Source organism: Amblyomma mixtum, chromosome 2 (assembly GCF_055824585.1).
Source record: "Amblyomma mixtum isolate Tamu chromosome 2, ASM5582458v1, whole genome shotgun sequence".
NCBI lineage: Eukaryota > Metazoa > Arthropoda > Arachnida > Ixodida > Ixodidae > Amblyomma > Amblyomma mixtum.
Window position 1 is genome coordinate 304,917,635 of NC_143013.1, and position 18,288 is coordinate 304,935,922.

Genomic DNA, 18,288 nt, shown 5'->3' on the forward strand with positions numbered 1-18,288 from the left:
AAGCACGGTGTGTTATTTTTTTTTTGTTGTTGTTTTTGCAGCATGCTCAGTTCCAGCCTTGCGTGTTTATCTATCTATTTATTTGTTTTGTTTGAGTCAGTTTCTAGCCACTTTCGTTTCCCCGCTTGCTCGTCTGTTTTTGTTCTAACGTACCCAGATGTACATAGGCAAACTTCAGCCCGCTCGTGCTTGCTCTTATCTGCTAGAAGGAATAGATTGGATTAGGTGTCGTTTGTACAGCGCGCCTTTTCTCATTTCCGGCCCGACTGTGGGTGGTTGGCTCGTTAAGGAGCCGTGTGTCGCGGTGCGAGTTTTGTGCGGCCCGTATGGAGGGGAGGTTGGCGGGGCGTTTGGGGCGATGGGGGGGCGGAAAGTGCACCCTTTGACCCTCGCCGCGGCGCCTCTGGACGCTTCTGATGAGGGGATCGTTGTCGCCGACCAGCGTCCGCGCACTTGCGGGTGTATGCGTGGTTGTGGCTGTGACTGTGCGCGCGTAACCATGAGCCAAGGCTACGCCTGTGAGTTGTGCCGTTGTGTCCTTCTGCGTGAGCGCGAGGATGAGAAGGACCCCTCGCTGTGGACAAGGTTACACATCTGGACGCCGCCGAACGTCCTCGCCCGTTTCAGCCGGCGTGAAAGGGGTGCACTAACTTTCTTGTGCCCGAACCTTGTGCCCGAACGGGATGTCGTGTCCAAGGGCGCGAGGTCAGTGCTCTGCCGCGGCGCCTCGCGACGCTTCTGATGAGCGGATCGTTGTCGCCGACCGGCTTCCGCTTCTGTGCCGGTGTCTCTCTGTGGTGAGGTGCGCGTGCCCAAGATCAAGGGCAGCGCGGACGAGTGGGGAAGAGGAGGACAGCGCCCCTTTCCCGCTGGGGTTCCCACTGAAGGTCCCCGCAGTTTTGGCCGTGTCTTCATAGCGTGCTGCTGCGTCGAGAAATCATCTGAACGAATCGAAGATGGCACCAACGCAGGAGGTCCGCGGAGCGTTGAGCGGTGGGACGACGGCGTCACAGGCGAAGAAGTCACAGGCGAAGAAGAGGCGACCAGATATCCGTCGACGTCGACAGGTCCGTCCGGCACCGCCGGTTACCAGAGTGACGTCGCCGTCCCGGGCCACTCCTACCCCCAAAAAACGCAGCGTCGCCGTGTGGACTTGTCAGGAAGGCCGGGAGCCGCCGCTGACCTTTTTCAGCGATGCCCCTTGGAAGGCCCAGCGCCGCGTTAAGACCAGGACACCGATGGACTGCGTGCCACGGCCGTTCCGCGGCCACACGGTGGGAGAACACGACCAGGCGGCAGCGGGAGCACGCCTACCAGTGCCCGACGGCGTGGGTTACTGCGACATGTGCCGGGTGGCCGTGTATTTTCCGGCGCACTGCACAGGGCGCGTGCACCGGCGGGAACTGGAGCGGCGAGCGAAGGCGGAGAATGAGGAGCAACAGATTGAGAGGAGCGCTGCCGTTGAAAGCCGGAGCCTGGCGGAGCGGCCCGCGGCGGGTGATCTCCCAGACCGGGAGCTTGCGGCGCTTTGCCGCCGGCGCGCGGAGACCAACCCGGAGTTCGCGGCGCTCTTGAGTGCATGCCGGATTGCCGGCGTCTGGCGGCAGCCGGTCATACGCGTCTCCAGGATCTAACACACTGGGCGAAGTGCTGTCGGGCGGCGGGTCCTCCTCGGGGTCGTCGGACGGCACCGACATCTTGATGCTGAATTTCGATGACCTCGTGGACGACATGGGACCGTCGTCAGTGGCTGTAGCTCAGCCGGGTCACCCTGAAGGACGTGAGTGACCGAACGGCCGAGTAGGCCGCGCCATCGAACTTTGGCACGGACTGCCTAACGTGCTGTGGCATGCACCGCGCATTGTACCGTGTATATAATCTGCGTGCTGTTTAGTGTTATTGAAGCGTACGCAAGTGTTGTTTTGCCTTGTTTTCCGTTGTTTGTGTTGTTTTTTTTATTACGGTGTTGTGGCTGGAACTGAAGTGTATCTAGTTTTTTTTGTGTATTGATTTCTTTATTTTGGAACTGAAGTGTAGCTTATTTTTTTTGTGTATTGATTTCTTTATTTCGGCCGCGTGCTTTGCCGATGGGTAGGAGGGCATTTAAGGAGAGGGGGATGTGGGAATCCTGGCTTTCGCCGTCGCCTTTGCGCGGCTAGCCGGCCTCCCGCGTTGTTTCTCCTCTTTCCCTTGCTCCCGCCTCAGGCGGTGGAGAGGCGGCTGGGTGACTAATCACTGTCATTTAGCCACAGCTCCGCCCCGGCTCCCCAAGGGCCTTTGCCATTGGCGCCTTTTGGCGGGAATTCGGGACCCCGCTTTGGGCGGCCGCGCGCCGCGCGACCGTCCGAGCGGGGCCCAGAGGGAGAGAGATCCCTCCGAGACAGCGTAAGGTGCGTACGTTACTGTTTGTCCGTGCCGGCCTTTGCCGCTCGGACCAGTGCATATACTCGAGCTCGCCCGCACGTGTCCTCTGACCTGCAGCGGCTCGAGCCTGTCCAGCGGGGTCCAGCGACCTCTGACAGGCGTACCTTGCGTTGAATGCCCACTCTCTCTCGCAACCGGCCCAACGGTCGACACGAGAGAGAGATCACAGCACTGCCGCGGGGACATTCTCCTGCAGCGGCGTGCTAGCGGCGCACATTGCTCGAGTCGCTTCGTGCGCGCAGCGGAGCCTTGCTCCTCGCGCGCCCCCGGGACGGGGTGACTATTGAGTGTTTGTGTATCTGCTGGAGGACGATGTGAATAAACGTCTCCTTTGTGAACTTGGAGGCCTATTTCTTTGCGGCGAATCGCTCTCCTCCCAGCGGAGGCTGAGTGCACTGCATCGGTGTCCCAGTGTGTGTGTGGTGACGGCTGATCGGGGCCCTTGGCTCGCGCGAAGCTCGAACCCGCGGTGGGTGGTGGCCTGTGTCCACTTAGAAACCCACAGGCTGCATCATAGAAATATAGCTAAACAGTTTGCCTTTTCGTTTCTTCTACTCTTTATCAATGCAAAAACTCTTTTAGTCGACGAGGGCGAATTCGTCTAGCATCTTTAAGGAAGAGTGGGGCAAAACGCCACATTTTCTTACTTCGCGCCTCCTAGGTTTTAAACACGCCAGCATATTAATGGGATATTGGGCTGGCGTGACTCACCACGTGCCCTGTGTTGTTCAGCTTAAAGCTGACACGATCGTCCTCTTCTAAGCAGAAAAAAAAAATGTGTAGTGAGCCTTGGGGAATTGAGAAAGCAGTTGAAAAAGAGCGAAATTCTTCATGCCACATTTTTTAGAACTGTGCAGCTCATTCGACCGATCGTCCCGGATTATCATATTTAGTTGTTAAAGATGACAATTGGTCTTATCTTTTGCAAAGCTTAAAGGGTCAGTCTACTGAATTTTATCGACCATATTTTCTTTGCGGCAACCGATAACTCTTTACTCAAATTACCGTTTAGCCAGCTGTGGGGCCAAGGAGTGTGGTAGAACATTTTAAAATAGAATTTATTAATGTGGGAACACATCTGTATGAGATGGTAGTCTCATCTGGCAACCATCTGGATTTCCGCCGCGCGGCGACAAACATGGCGGCGCCCTTCGAAGCCGGACCTCTCGCTTCGGACTGAATTCTCGTTGTTGCTGCCTTTTTCAGTGCGTTCACTGGCCATAAATGGGGCGCCTGTCTTTCGCTTCGTCTCATCTCGCCTATAAAAAAACATATAAGAGATAAATTTGCTTTATTTTAATAATTAGAGTGACGATTCTTCCGCTCCTAGGCTTAAGTGGAGAGTCGGTTTGTTTACAGCAATGGTTCCCGTCCTGACGACCAGATGGCGCCACTATAGGCTGAGTTTATTTTTGCGTCTCTGCTAGCATACGCTGAACTAAAAGTGGGAATGTGTTGCGTTTTGCGTACGTGTAACTATAAATATTCATGTGATTTACAGAAAAAGCGAGCGGTACGCCTTACAGTTTACTAGAACAAAATGTGCGTTTCTCTGACATTGGGGCATACAAATGGTATGTAGTATATTCACTTATGCTTCTACAAAAAAAAAGACTACCACTTTCTTGAACAAAATGAACGTTTGGGGTCGCCACCATGCTTTTTTACGCGACTTTTAACGCCTAAATAAAATATAAATTCCTGCCTAAACCGGGCGCAGACCCCTCGTTATTGATGTTATAGGGTGCCAACTACCAGAATATGCCATTTATACACTCATCTCGGTGAGTAGACTGACCCTTTAAGAACTTTTTCGTGTGCACCTTCTCGTGACGGGATTACTTTATCAGGAGGCTGTACACGTCGGGCAAAAAGCGAAAGTGTCGTGCTCGGCAGGGTTTAAAGTAAATATTGTCACGACCAGAGGAGCCGCGAAGGTAGGCGTCGGCAAGAACCCAAGACTGGGAGCGGGAGCCTTCTTTTAATTCTAGAGGCAGCTTCCACGACACCAAACAGAACCAGCGCGCCGCGAGAGTCCACCGCCGCTTCGTCGTCGTCTTCGATTCAGCGCGGAGGCCGCGCGGCGCGTTAGGCGCGTGGCATTATTCCCCCCCCCCCTCCCCCCCCCCCCGCGAAAGGAAACATCGTCTCGATGTGGAATGGGGTATGTACAGTGAGAGGAGGAGGAGCAAAAACAAGAAGAATAGGGGTGAGGTGAACTATACAACTTGCGCTAAATGAAATGCGGCGAGAGTCAAGGTCACACGTGGGGTAAGGGGAAAAAGGTAAGAAACACAGCGTGAACGCAGCGCTCAGTCACGCGAAAAGTACGGCTTTAAGCGCACTACATGCACAATTTCAGGCCGTTGACGCTGAGGGCCGACGATCACAGTTCCATGGGGTACAACTTCGTAGTTGACGCTGTTCAAACGGCGCAGGACTCTGTACGGGCCAAAGTACCTATTTATAAACTTTTCGCACAATCCCTTGCGGCGCACGGGTGTCCACACCCACACGTGGTCGCCGGGCTCGTAGTGCACGTCCCTGTGCCGAAGGTTATAGTGTCGGGCATCGGCGGATTGCTGGTCCTTGATGTGCAAGCGGGCCAGCTGACGGGCCTGCTCTGCTTGCTCCACGAAGTGGCCGGCTTCAGGGGGAAGCTCTGTGTCGCCGTACGGCAGCATGGCGTCTAGCATCATGCGGACCTCTCTGCCATACACGAGACGAAACGGGGTGAACTGGGTGGTTTCCTGCGTCGCGGTATTATATGCGAAGGTGACGTACGGCAAGACCTCATCCCAGGTTTTGTGTTCAACGTCGACGTACATCGAGATCATGTCCGCCAATGTTTTGTTGAGCCGTTCCGTTAGACCATTGGTTTGGGGATGATACGCTGTTGTAGGTCGATGAGCAGTATGGCTAAGCGCTAAGATGTCACGTAGTAGTCGGGCTGTAAACGCCTTGCCTCGGTCAGTAATGATGGCCGATGGGGCGCCGTGTCTAAGCACGATGTCGTGCATAAAGAAGTGGGCAACTTCGGCGGCAGTACCTCGCGCAAGGGCCTTGGTTTCAGCGTAGCGGGTCAAGTAGTCTGTGGCGACTACGATCCACTTGTGGCCGGTAGACGAGAGAGGAAATGGCCCCAGAAGGTCCATGCCGACTTTGTCGAATGGTATTTGTGGCGGCTCGATGCACTGAAGCAGTCCAGGAGGCTTGAGCGCGGGTTTTTTTCGCCGCTGGCATTGCCGGCATGTCCGGACATAATGCTTGACACTTGAAGTTAGGTTGGGCCAGTAATAGTTCTGCCGGATTCGGGATAAGGTGCGGGTAACTCCAAGGTGGCCGGAAGTCGGTTCATCATGGCAGGCAAGGAGGACTTCATCCCGCAGATCAGACGGTATGACGAGCAGGTAAGTTGTCGGACTTGAAGTAGAGTTCTTTTTATAAAGTACCCCTCTCCGCAGGCAAAACGACGATAGTCCACGAGCTAGGTATCGTGGTATTTCAGGGCAACCACCTTCGAGATGTTCGATGAGCAGACGGAGCTCAGTGTCGGCACGCTGTCTGGAAACGAGCTCAGATGTGCTGACCGCTCCAAGGAAGCTATCATCGTCGGTGGTGTCTTGCGGAGGAGGTTCGACGGGAGCGCGTGACAAGGTATCAGCGTCGGTGTGTTTCCGGCCTGACTTGTAGGTGACGGTGAAATCGAATTCCTGCAGGCGGAATGCCCAACGTGCTAGGCGGCCGCAAGGGTCCTTTAAATTTTTCAGCCAGCACAGCGAGTGGTGGTCGGTGACGATACAAAACGGTCTGCCATAGAGGTATGGGCGGAACTTGGCGGCGGCCCAGACTACCGCTAAACATTCTTTTTCCGTGGTAGAGTAGTTCAACTCAGCACGCGACAGTGCGCGGCTGGCGTAGGCAATTACTTTGTCGACACCGTTTTGCCGCTGAACTAGAACGGCGCCAAGACCGACGTTGCTCGCATCCGTGTGCACCTCCGTGTCGGCATCTTCGTCGAAATGTGCCAGGATGGGCGGTGATTGGAGTAGGCTTCGTAACTCGTCGAAGGCAGTCTGTTGTTCGTTGCCCCAGGAAAATGACGTGTCATCACGGGTTAGGAGCGTCAGAGGGCTGGCGAGCTGGGCGAAGTTTCTAATGAAGCGGCGATAATAGGAGCACAGGCCCAGAAAACGTCGGACTGCTTTTTTGTGGCAGGGGACCGGAAAGGCAGCAACGGCAGCAAGCTTCTCTGGGTCAGCGCGGATTCCGTCAGCACTAATGACGTGCCCGAGGAACTTCAATTCGGTGAACCCAAAGTGGCATTTTTCTGGTTTGAGGGAGAGGTTGGCGGATCGAACGGCTTTGAGGACAGTCCTGAGGCGGTGCAGATGTTCCGTGAACGTTGCGGAAAAAATGATGACATCGTCAAGATAAACAAGACAGGTCTGCCACTTCAAACCGGTGAGAACGGTGTCCATCATTCTTTGGAACGTGGCAGGAGCACAGCAGAGCCCGAAAGGGAGGACGCGAAATTCATACAGCCCGTCCGGTGTAATGAAGGCGGTTTTCTCACGGTCCCTCTCATCAACTTCTATCTGCCAATAACCACTTCTGAGGTCGACCGAAGAGAAGTACTTGGCTTGACGAAGTCGGTCGAGGGAGTCGTCGATACGCGGGAGCGGGTACACGTCTTTCTTGGTCACACTGTTCAGCTTCCTGTAGTCGACGCAGAACCGTAGTGTCCCGTCTTTCTTTTTCACGAGGACGACAGGAGACGACCACGGACTGCTTGACGGTTGGATGACGCCGTCTGTGAGCATCTCTTCGACCTGTGTTTGAATAGCATCTCGCTCACGAGGGGACACACGATAGGGCTGCTGATGGATGGGGCGGGCTCCTTCATGCGTGATAATGCGGTGTTTAACTATCGACGTTTGGCGCACTTTAGACGACGACGTGAAACACGCACCAAACTCTCGCAAGAGGTCCTGGAGTTGCCTTTTTTCAGTGGGTGGAAGGCCAGGATTTATGTCTACGCTGGTGACCGCTTCGGCGTCAGCTCCAGGTGTGTCCTCCGCACAAGCAAAGCATTCGGCCACTTCCTGAACATGGTCGACGTAAGCGATGGCTGTGCCACGGAACAGATGTCGATGCTCATTGCAGAAGTTGGTGACAAGGACCTCTGTACAACCGTCATGAAGGGATCCAAGGCCCCGTGCCACCGCAACCCCCTTAGTGAGCACGAGGGAGACATTAGGCTCGACAACCCGGAGTCCCCTATGTGGCTCGTCGCAGGTAACTCTAGCGAGAATGCTGGCACGTGGTGGCACCGTAACGTTATCGTCGGCGACTCGCAGGGCGGACCGAGAACCCTGGTGCGCAGGTTCTTCTGTGGCCATTGCGGTAGAAAACGTCACCAAGCGGTTCGGCAGGTCTATGATAGCACCGTGCTCGCGAAGAAAGTCGATGCCAAGGATGACATCGCGAGAACATTCGCGGAGAACGAGAAAAGTGGCAACGAATGTGCAGCCTCGAACCGTAACCCGGGCCGCACACATGCCGAGTGGTGCGACAAGATGTCCGCCTGCCGTGCGTATGTCGGGGCCGTCCCAGGGTGTCGTCACTTTTTTCAGGGCCGTCGCAAGCCGTCCGCTAAGGATAGAGTAATCTGCGCCCGTATCGACCAACGCACTGACCTCCTTTGTGTCGACGAGAACAGGGATATCCAAGGAGACCCTGCCTTCAGCACGGCCCGTCGATGGCTGTTGTGGAGGACTCAGTCGGTGCGGCGGCGGAACCTGGTCGGCGACTGGGGTTGCGCTGTCGGGGCGATTCAAGCGGTGCGTTGGGGGAAACTCTTCGGTGATGCGGCGTTCGGCGTCGGGGCGATTGGGTCGGTGCGGCGGCGGAAGCGGGTCGGCGATCGGGGTTGCGGCATCGCGGCGATACGAAAGGCGCGTCGGGGAAAACTGTGCAGCGATGCGGCGTGCGACGTCGGGGCGATTCAGTTGCTGCGGCGGTGGAAGCTTTGCGTCGGAACGGCGTTCGGCGGCCTCGCCTCCAAAGGCCGCCGGAGCTAGTTTTCCCGACGAGGGCTCGAGGAACCACGTTGTACTGGGGCGAAACGGGACCCAGAGGGCGAAGACCGGCGTGGAGAGGGCGATCGCGACTCGCGGCGCGGAGGAGACGGTGAACTACGCTGGCGGGTGACATACTCAGCGATGTCTTGAGGGCGCTCGCCAGGGCGTGGACGGGGGCTGTTGATGGAAAAACCGCGTAGTCCCATTTCGCGATAGGGGCACCGCCGGTAGAGATGGCCGGCCTCACCACAGTGGTAGCAGAGCGGGCGCTGATCCGGAGTCCGCCAGAGGTCAGTCTTCCGCGGTGCCTGGCGCCGATCCGCCCAGTAAGGAGTCGGCTGGGCAGAGTGCACCGCGACCAATGGTGCGGTGTAAGGTGTTGTGTTTCTACCCCCCCCCCCCCCCCCCTTTAACTCCCTTTGTGTTATTTATTCACAAAGGGAAATTGGGTCACTGACCAAGTCAAGAAATGAAAAATGACGGTTCTCTTTGTGTGTTCCCGTCACACCTGTGTCCACTTCGGACCACGTGGGCCCGATCAAGCCGCTACCGTGAACAATCGCCAAGGTCGACAACCTCGCGACGACCATGGGAAGTGAGAAGCTTGGAATGCCCCTCCGAGCCTCAGCGGATTAGTGTGGCAGGGATGTCAAAGGCCATTGTCAGCCAAAACCCCAGCGAAATTCCTTGAACGGAGTGCAGCGGCGACGAAGGCAGGCGAGGCCCAGGAGCTATTGTCCGAGCAACCACCGTGAATGCGGAGGCGACCTGGCGGCGCCGTCACGCTGGCGGATAATTGAAGAATTCTGTGTCCCCGACTCGCGTTCTGGGCAATCGGCGGGGAGGCAAGTTCATTCCCCTGCTGAAAGACTTCAGGAGATTCCTTTCCCCGCGGGGCTGGATGAGTCAGCAATCTTCCCCTCTCTTCGACCCAGCTGCGACAGAGTGGACAAGCTCGCACCTGCCCAGCCGTGGGCGGTAACAAGGAGGTCCCCTTCGGTCCATCCGATTGGACAGTGCTCGTCGACCATTTTTCCCCAGCCAGGGATCTGGGGAAACCGGACGATATTTAACTCGGCCGTGAGTGTGGCCGAGAGAAGCCTGCTAGCCCCAGTCGACTACGGTTGACGAAGACGTTCCTCTTCCACTGAGAGCAATTCTCAGTCCCGCTCTATGTAATTAATGTAAATATGTGAATACAGTTTTTCCTTCACTTCCCCTACTCCCCGTCTCCGGCCCACGTTTCCTTCCTCCTTCGGCACTGCGGCGGTGCTCCTGGACCCGATGCCTGGTGGGACACGCTTCTAGCATCGACAAATATAACAACTGGTGGCAGCGGTGGGATCTTCCACGCTTGGTCATGGCTTCAGCAGTGGTGAGCGCTTGACTTTCTTTAAGAATCTGCCAGGCTTGATAACTCTGGAAATTTATCACTACCTGTAGATTGTTTTTCTGCACGTGCTCGCTTAAGCATTTCACGTAGCAGCTTATTTTATGAAAGTCCTCGTTCGGAAGTTGCCATGGATTTGAGCAAGCTAAAGAAGCCAGAGTTGATGTTGCTGTGTGAAAAGCTGGGTATTGAGGCCAGGAAGAGTCACAGAAAGCCGCAGCTGATTGAGGCTATTAAGGAATGTGGTGCTAAGGAGCAGGGTGACAAAATTTGGGAGACCTGGGAAGTCATTCAGGAGGGAATCAGGAACGCTAAGGAGGAGGCCGACAGGGTTGAAAGGGAACGCAAGGAGAAGGCCGTTAGGCTTGAAAAAGAGCGCCTTTACCGCAGGGAAGCCGCTAAAAAGGAGGCTGACAGGATAGAAAAAGAACGCCTTTACCGCAAGGAAGCCGCTAAGGAGGAGGCTGACAGGATAGAAAAAGAACATCTTCGTCTCAAGGAAGCCGATGAAAGGCAACTTGCTTTAATGCGTTTGGAGTTGCAAACTTTACTGGCGAAGCGCGCCGAGAGGAATTCGACAATAAATCAGGAGGTTTCGGCGCGAAGTGAAATTAAATTCGTCAATGAAAACTGCGTGTCTTTGCCAATTGCCTGCGTCGCGATCGAGAGCCCGCTCGAGGTGCGTCTGACCGAGGCAGCCGTCTCCCAAAACCTGCCTAAGCAGCATCCCTCGATTTTCTCAAATCGCTTGGATATGCTGCCCCAAGAAAAAGGCCTTTGTTTTGGAGATAACGCTGCGAAGGTCCTTACCATTTCGAAGGCTCGTGAGGTCGCGGCGCCAGCAGAGCACGTGGTTGAAGAGGGCAAACCTCAACCTGTAAGCCCGAAGCCTGTAAATTCTCGCGGTGACGAGGCAGAGCAATCTCTAGTAAAGACTGACGATGAGACGAACGCCGGCGACTTAACCCGTGACGGTTCCGCGCTACCTACTGACGAGCCAGCCCAGGACTTACTCACTTCTAGCACAGGGGTAAAGAGCACCGATAGTAGTGCAAGCTATAGTGAGTCTTCCGAATCAGGCACGAGTGATGAGCTGGGGCTAGGTGAGGAATTGAATACCAATCTAGCATTGCCCTACTCAGATGGCTTTCTCGAACTCCTTCGTGTGGACAGAGAAACGTTCACCGCTGAGCAAGAGAAAGACCAGACTCTACGCAACTTGAGTCACCAAAGTGACATAGGTGTGTCACGAAAGAACATACCTTTCCAACTCCGTTCTGGCCTGCTGTACCGCCAGTATAAGGATAGGAAAGGTATCCAACACGACCAACTTACTGCCCGCGTCGCGATCGAGAGCCCGCTCGAGCTGCGTCTGACCGAGGCAGCCGTCTCCCAAGACCTGCCTATGCAGCATCCCTCGATTTTCCCGAATCGCTTGGATAGGCTGCCCAAAGAAAAGGGCCTTAGTCTTGGAGATAACGCTGCACAGGTCCTCACCAGTTCGAAGGCTCCAGAATTCGCAGCGCCAGCAGAGCACGCGGGTGAAGAGGGCACACGTGGCCCTGTCAAGCTTATAAACTCTCACGGTAGTGAGCCAGAGCAGGCTGGATCACAAACGGACAAAGAGGCGAACGCCGACGACTTAACCTGTGACGGTTCCGCAATGGCTAGTGACGCGCCCCGCAAACCAACAGCGAGGGTTTCCACAGAGCGGCAGCGTATAGAGGTGGCCAAACGGGGAATGTTAATGAAGGGGAAAGTGCGCCTCATGTTGACTGCTGCACAGAAAACCGGACAACCGGTTACCCGCCCCAATTTGGCCCCTCAGCGCTCAAGAGTTCGCACGCGCCGCTTGAAGGGAACACAAGCTAAGGGGACGCAACGCGCGAACCCAATCCGAGAAAGGCAGATTCGCTGGCACGGCATTCGCACTCGTTCGCTCCCTTCTCGCATTCTGCTTTCTGAGCGTCAGCTAAACTTCAGAAACGCGAGACTTGGACGAAGAACAGCGCAGGGTCCCAAGCGGAAGTTTCTAGCCTTGTGTAATTTTGCACCTGCTAGAGTAGCTATCGGATCGCGGCCGCGCAGAGGGCGGCTGAAGAATAGGAACCAGTAAATTCCTCTAATCGTAACGCTGTTTCTGGACGGTTTCGAGGAATAATCCTGTTCAGTTTATTGCTTGTTTCTTTTTGTTCATTTAACTCTCCTGTACAGAAATGCAAGCTGAAATTCCTAGCATTATGCAATGTCTTATCTGCTAAAGCAGCTGTCGGACCGCGGCCGCGCAAGGGGCAGATATGGCGCATAATCTCATATTGAGTTTAATGCTTGTTTTTTGTCTTTTGTTCTTTACACTCTCCTATGCGAAATGAGAGCGAAATTTCGGAGCTTGGCATTGCGGGACTCAGTTCACATGCGTTGCCGAAAGGTGCGAGTAATGGCAACGCTGATGGCCTCAGCCGAAGCTCTCCCGTGTAATGCCCTTTCCTGACTCCCCAGACGTTAATCCGCTATGCAAATTTGTATTTTGTTTTTTTTTGCTTTAGCGGGAATCATTTTTGTCTGTTTTGTATGTGTGTTCAGCAGCTCCACCTTCCCTTTGTGCTCTCACGGGCGGTGGCTTTCTGTGACATACACCGTGCTACGGCACCCCCCCAAAATTTTAGAAAATTTTCCTCCCTTTTGGCTAAACAAGCTCTGTGTATTCTGGTTTGGTCAAACATGTCAACTTTCGGAGGAGGACGTAAATTTCACGCTACAGCTCATTTTCTCTAAAGAGATTTTGTTGACCGAAAACAGCTTGGCAGTTCTTGAAGTCAGTTTGGCGCTTTCTGCTTGTTGGGCTTTGGACTTTGCTGGTTGAGCTCGTTACAGCTGTCAACGAAGCAAGAGGAACCTTTGGGCCCAGCTGTGACCAAAGGCCGAACGGACACAACTCCAGGTCTCTGCGCGCAGCAGCGTTGGCTGCAACCACTACGAGACCTCTTCGGGCGGCGGACGTGCTGTTGTGTTTCTACCCCCCCCCCCCCCCCCCCTTTAACTCCCTTTGTGTTATTTATTCACAAAGGGAAATTGGGTCACTGACCAAGTCAAGAAATGAAAAATGACGGTTCTCTTTGTGTGTTCCCGTCACACCTGTGTCCACTTCGGACCACGTGGGCCCGATCAAGCCGCTACCGTGAACAATCGCCAAGGTCGACAACCTCGCGACGACCATGGGAAGTGAGAAGCTTGGAATGCCCCTCCGAGCCTCAGCGGATTAGTGTGGCAGGGATGTCAAAGGCCATTGTCAGCCAAAACCCCAGCGAAATTCCTTGAACGGAGTGCAGCGGCGACGAAGGCAGGCGAGGCCCAGGAGCTATTGTCCGAGCAACCACCGTGAATGCGGAGGCGACCTGGCGGCGCCGTCACGCTGGCGGATAATTGAAGAATTCTGTGTCCCCGACTCGCGTTCTGGGCAATCGGCGGGGAGGCAAGTTCATTCCCCTGCTGAAAGACTTCAGGAGATTCCTTTCCCCGCGGGGCTGGATGAGTCAGCAATCTTCCCCTCTCTTCGACCCAGCTGCGACAGAGTGGACAAGCTCGCACCTGCCCAGCCGTGGGCGGTAACAAGGAGGTCCCCTTCGGTCCATCCGATTGGACAGTGCTCGTCGACCATTTTTCCCCAGCCAGGGATCTGGGGAAACCGGACGATATTTAACTCGGCCGTGAGTGTGGCCGAGAGAAGCCTGCTAGCCCCAGTCGACTACGGTTGACGAAGACGTTCCTCTTCCACTGAGAGCAATTCTCAGTCCCGCTCTATGTAATTAATGTAAATATGTGAATACAGTTTTTCCTTCACTTCCCCTACTCCCCGTCTCCGGCCCACGTTTCCTTCCTCCTTCGGCACTGCGGCGGTGCTCCTGGACCCGATGCCTGGTGGGACACGCTTCTAGCATCGACAAATATAACAAAGGCGAAGGCCCAGGAGGTGGGGCCGCGCGGCGCACGACGTCCGCGTACGTGACTGGCTGGACAGGAGTCGGGTACGGCGCGGGATCGTATGGGGTCGGTTGCGGCGCCGGCACAGCTGCAGCGTCTTGTGCCCTGAGTGCCTGCCGGACTTCCTCGCGGATGACGCTGGTGACGGAATCGACGCGAGGGGCAAAGGTGGCTTGAAGGTGCTGCAGCTCCTCGCGGACCACGGAACGGATTAGTTCGCGAAGGGAGTCCGGATTCGGCCTGGGTTCATGGTCGAACCGGTCCAACGTTGATAGAGTCGAAGTTTGACGCAGTTGCCGGTCGTACTGATGGGATCTCTGCTGCAGCAATTTCTCCATGTGCACGGCGTCGGCCAGAAACTCCGCGACGGTGTTGGGCGGGTTCCGCACGAGGCCGGAAAAGAGCTGGTCTTTTACGCCGCGCATCAGGTGCCGCAGCTTTTTTTCTTCAGGCATGGCCGGATCGGCGCGATGGCAAAGACGCGTCACATCCTCGACGTACATAGCAACACCTTCATTGGGAAGCTGAATTCGAGAGGACAGTGTACGCTCTGCGCTCTCCCGGCGGTCGCTGTTGGCGTACGTACTCACGAGCTGACGTCGAAAGTCCGGCCACGTACAGAAAGTAGTCTCATGGTTTTCGAACCACGTTCGTGCGGAGTCTTCAAGGCTGAAGTACACGTTACGCAGCTTTGTAGCGTCGTCCCAGCAGTTAAAGGTCGCGACCCGTTCGTACTGAGCCAACCAGTCTTCGGCATCTTCAAACAGGTCACCGTGAAAGGGCTTAGGCGTGCGTGGAGTCTGAAGGGTGAGATAGGTGGGGCTGGCTGCAGGGACGGTTGTAGGCAGGGCGGGCAGTGGCGTCGCCATGAGTGGAATGGTAGTTGAAGGCGCGCTGACAACAGGGAGGGCCTCGGGGGACAGGCCTCGGATCCTCCGGCTGGCACGATGGACGGGGGTGGTCACAAGAGGCGGGCGCGTCGAGTCGTCCTCAGGAGTGCATCAGCACTCCTGAGCACTCAGCACTCAGGGAAGCATCGGTCGCACCTCCACCAGTGTCACGACCAGAGGAGCCGCGAAGGTAGGCGTCGGCAAGAACCCAAGACTGGGAGCGGGAGCCTTCTTTTAATTCTAGAGCCAGCTTCCACGACACCAAACAGAACCAGCGCGCCGCGAGAGTCCACCGCCGCTTCGTCGTCGTCTTCGATTCAGCGCGGAGGCCGCGCGGCGCGTTAGGCGCGTGGCAATATAATGGTTTTATTGCTTACTTCAAAAGTGTGGCCTTGTGTTATCTTTCTTAGGATGGTCTGAAGTTTCAAAAGGGTAACAGTGATAGCCGAGTGGCCCGGAAAAAAAAAAAGTCATGAAGAGAGCAGGGAGGACGTGCACAAATTTTCTTTAGGATCTAAGGCCTCAGCTCTTTTCGGCGAGCAAGGACGGCTATTCTAGCGCATTGACAGTGGATTAAGGTCTGGTCAGTCTGACGTAAAGTCACGTGCATAAGCTCCTGTTCATGTAATATGAATGTAACCAAATCGGATGTCCGTCCGATAGGGAATCGGACAAATAAATGCAACTCTGATACTAAAACCGAAAAATGTTGCGAAGGAGTAACAAAAAAAAAGGAAAAAGAATCGCGTAGCCAGGTTATACGAAAAGCCTGGCTGTAAAAGTGTAACGGCGGGACATGAAATAAAACAGTTCTGAGCTCTGTGTGGATCCAGTGTTTGCCATGCTGATAGGCACTCAAAGATTGCGTTGGTGGCCAGCTAACTACTTGTGCACCGACTGCAAAACTGCGCAATGTCTTAATTTTGGAGGCTGCGTCTCATTTTGCCACAGAATGTGGGGGACGTTTCGAAGTTTTCAATGTCGTTAAAATTTGCGGCGTTCCCTTTCAGCTGGCCTGTTCATATTTAGGGAGCGTGATGGCAGCCAATAGCAAATAATTCGCCTGTATTTGTTTGGCGCCACCTGTTAACAATAATAAAAATAACAAGGCGATGATTTGCAAATTTCTGTCGGCTTTTGCCCTATTGTGTCGTACATCGCTAGTACAATACACATTATCTCGGTAGGATGCAATTTCATGAATGCACAATTAGTATATAGAGCGCATGAGACGTGGGGATAGTGTGGTATGCTCACTTACTTGATTTACCCAAACGTTGGTTGTCATGATCTGATTCTTCAAGTTCTAGAAAGATGAAGACAAAATACCGAAGCAGGCAATCAATTTCGCGTATTCAGACCAAGACACAAGAGATGCAGCGAGTGCTTAAATCTCTCTCTCCCCTCCTTTCTTCTTGCACTGACTCCCAATCGATCAGGTCAGTAACTTCTCTTTAGCAGAATTTCGGAGCACTGTGCGCACTAATACAATGGGAAAGGTCAGTGCACATGTTTTCAATGAGGTTCTGCGCACTGTGGGAGTGGAATTCAACTAGCGCACGTTCGTTTCCTGGAGAGATCTTCGCCGTTTTTGTCAAATTACTATTCGATCTCCACGTTCACGCGGAACGATACCTCGTACGCCCAGGCGAATTGCATGCTTGAGATAAAACACGCCAAGTAAGCGCGTTTTTGAAGCATGACAGCAATTATTTATGCCAGTTCAGCTGTGGCTTTGTTTAAAATCAAATAAAATTGCGCAGTTTGGATGAGGAAATGATTCGGCCGCAGTTTACTTTTTTATTTTTCCAGTTCCTGGGCTTGAAGCCACATTAGAAGCACGTTGTAACACTTAAATAGATGTCCACGGTCTGAACGTTTATCACGGCCTTTGCGCATTGGTTCGCTAGCTGCATGCTTTAAAGAAACGACAGATATCGTTGAACCGTAACAATGACAGTAACAACAGCAGAGAAAAGCAGGACATTCGCTTCTTTCCTTAGACATGCCACACTGACGACACGTGGCAGAGTGTTTTAAATACAAAAATTATAAATAAATAGTGCATTTACAAGTTGTCGCAGACGAAGGGCGTGGCAAAACAGGCTGATATCAAGTAGTAGCATTCCACTTTTTCTAGAGGATTTCACTCAGGCACTAAATTTTTAATCATTACTCCGCAAGACTATGTACCGCCTTGTTTTTTCCCAAGAAGGGACCAGCCGGCAAGATTTAGGTTTCAACTCAGCTTCCAGGTAAGAACTTAGGAGCTTTTCCTATGATTATTAGCCTGACCCGCAATGAGGGAGTCAATGAAGTCGAGAATTTTTAAGCAAGAGGAGTACTGATATAAGAAGAAACAGCTCTGCCGGAAAAGGCACAGCGTAGCCTCATGCTGGGAGGAAAGAAATGGCCGGGAAGGCATCGCAGTCGCAAGGCGTGTCGTCGAAACACAAAGCATCGAGTCGCACAGTGCCTCGATAATCCTGTGGCCACAGCACACGGGGATCTAGAGGACAGGAGACACGCAGGTCGCGGTGTGTACACAGGGCAGGCGGCAGCCGGAACTCAACGTACCACATCGATGAGCTGCGAGAGCTTGAGCCCCATGCGGACGGTGAGCCGGTCCGAGTTGTTGCTCACGGGTCGGATGAGCCGGTTGTAGCTGCTCATGAGGTCGTCGTAGAGGCGCTTGGCGTCCGGGTTCCCCAGGCAGCTGCGGGGCGCGCACAGCGCGAGCAGAGCCGCGATGAGCAGCTCCGCCGGCGCCGCCATGGATGGCAGCAGCGAACCCCGCCGGGCGTTGCGCCGCCGCCGTGGGCCGCCGCCGGAGGGGAACGCCATCGCGTTCCCTGCCTCCTCCTCCATCCGGCGTGTCCTCCTCCTCTTCCGAAGCATCGATCCGCTCTGCTCCCGCTGCTCCGCAGTGTGAGGGGTGCATGCACCGAACACGACGAAGAGCGAGCGGTGCAGAGAGTAATGCGGACTGTAGCATGCTCGCATGTAACACAGCGGAAGGATCGGTGACGAATTAGGGACAGGTACTTGGGTGTCTAGTGGAGGGGCAAGAGCTTCAGTATGGGCTGGGCAACCAACTGGGTCTTGCAGAAGTGAAGCACAAAGGAATTCAGGGCAAAAAGATGTGCATAAACAGACAAAATCGAATAAACAATGATGTTGGTACAAGGAAACGAGACGCAAATACTTCTGTGCGACCTGTGCACTTTTCAGATCTGCTACTATGGCAATATGTTTTTGCGATGCTACTCGGGATACTTTCAGACTCTTAGCTTATGGTCCACTCGTAAGGCGGCAGGACAGTTAGACGTCAGGGACAGTAATAAACATTGTGTATTTGCGTTTGGTTGTCGGTGCATGTGTGCGCTTCGTCGATTCTTTCAGGGGCATTTTGGGCGCATATACACCTGAAATGTCCGGGAACTCAGACAGAAGAGTCCGCCGGGAATCTCTGTAATAGTAAATGTTTCTACATGCTGGGATAATTATTCCAGGAACTCAT

General features: G+C 54.3%; 1 protein-coding gene across 1 annotated transcript in view; it reads right to left on the reverse strand.

The window, feature by feature from the left end:
* LOC149364768 (acetylcholine receptor subunit alpha-like) overlaps window positions 1-17,777 on the reverse strand; it is a 34,839-nt gene extending 17,062 nt beyond the window's left edge. The window contains exons 1-2 of the mRNA XM_089574707.1: window positions 17,346-17,777; window positions 16,030-16,074 (exon numbers count right to left, since the gene is read on the reverse strand). Of these exons, the coding sequence (XP_089430833.1) occupies window positions 16,030-16,074; window positions 17,346-17,771 (471 nt within the window). The 5' untranslated portion in view covers window positions 17,772-17,777. The remainder of the gene's footprint in view (window positions 1-16,029; window positions 16,075-17,345) is intronic.
* Between the last annotated feature and the right edge of the window lie 511 nt (window positions 17,778-18,288).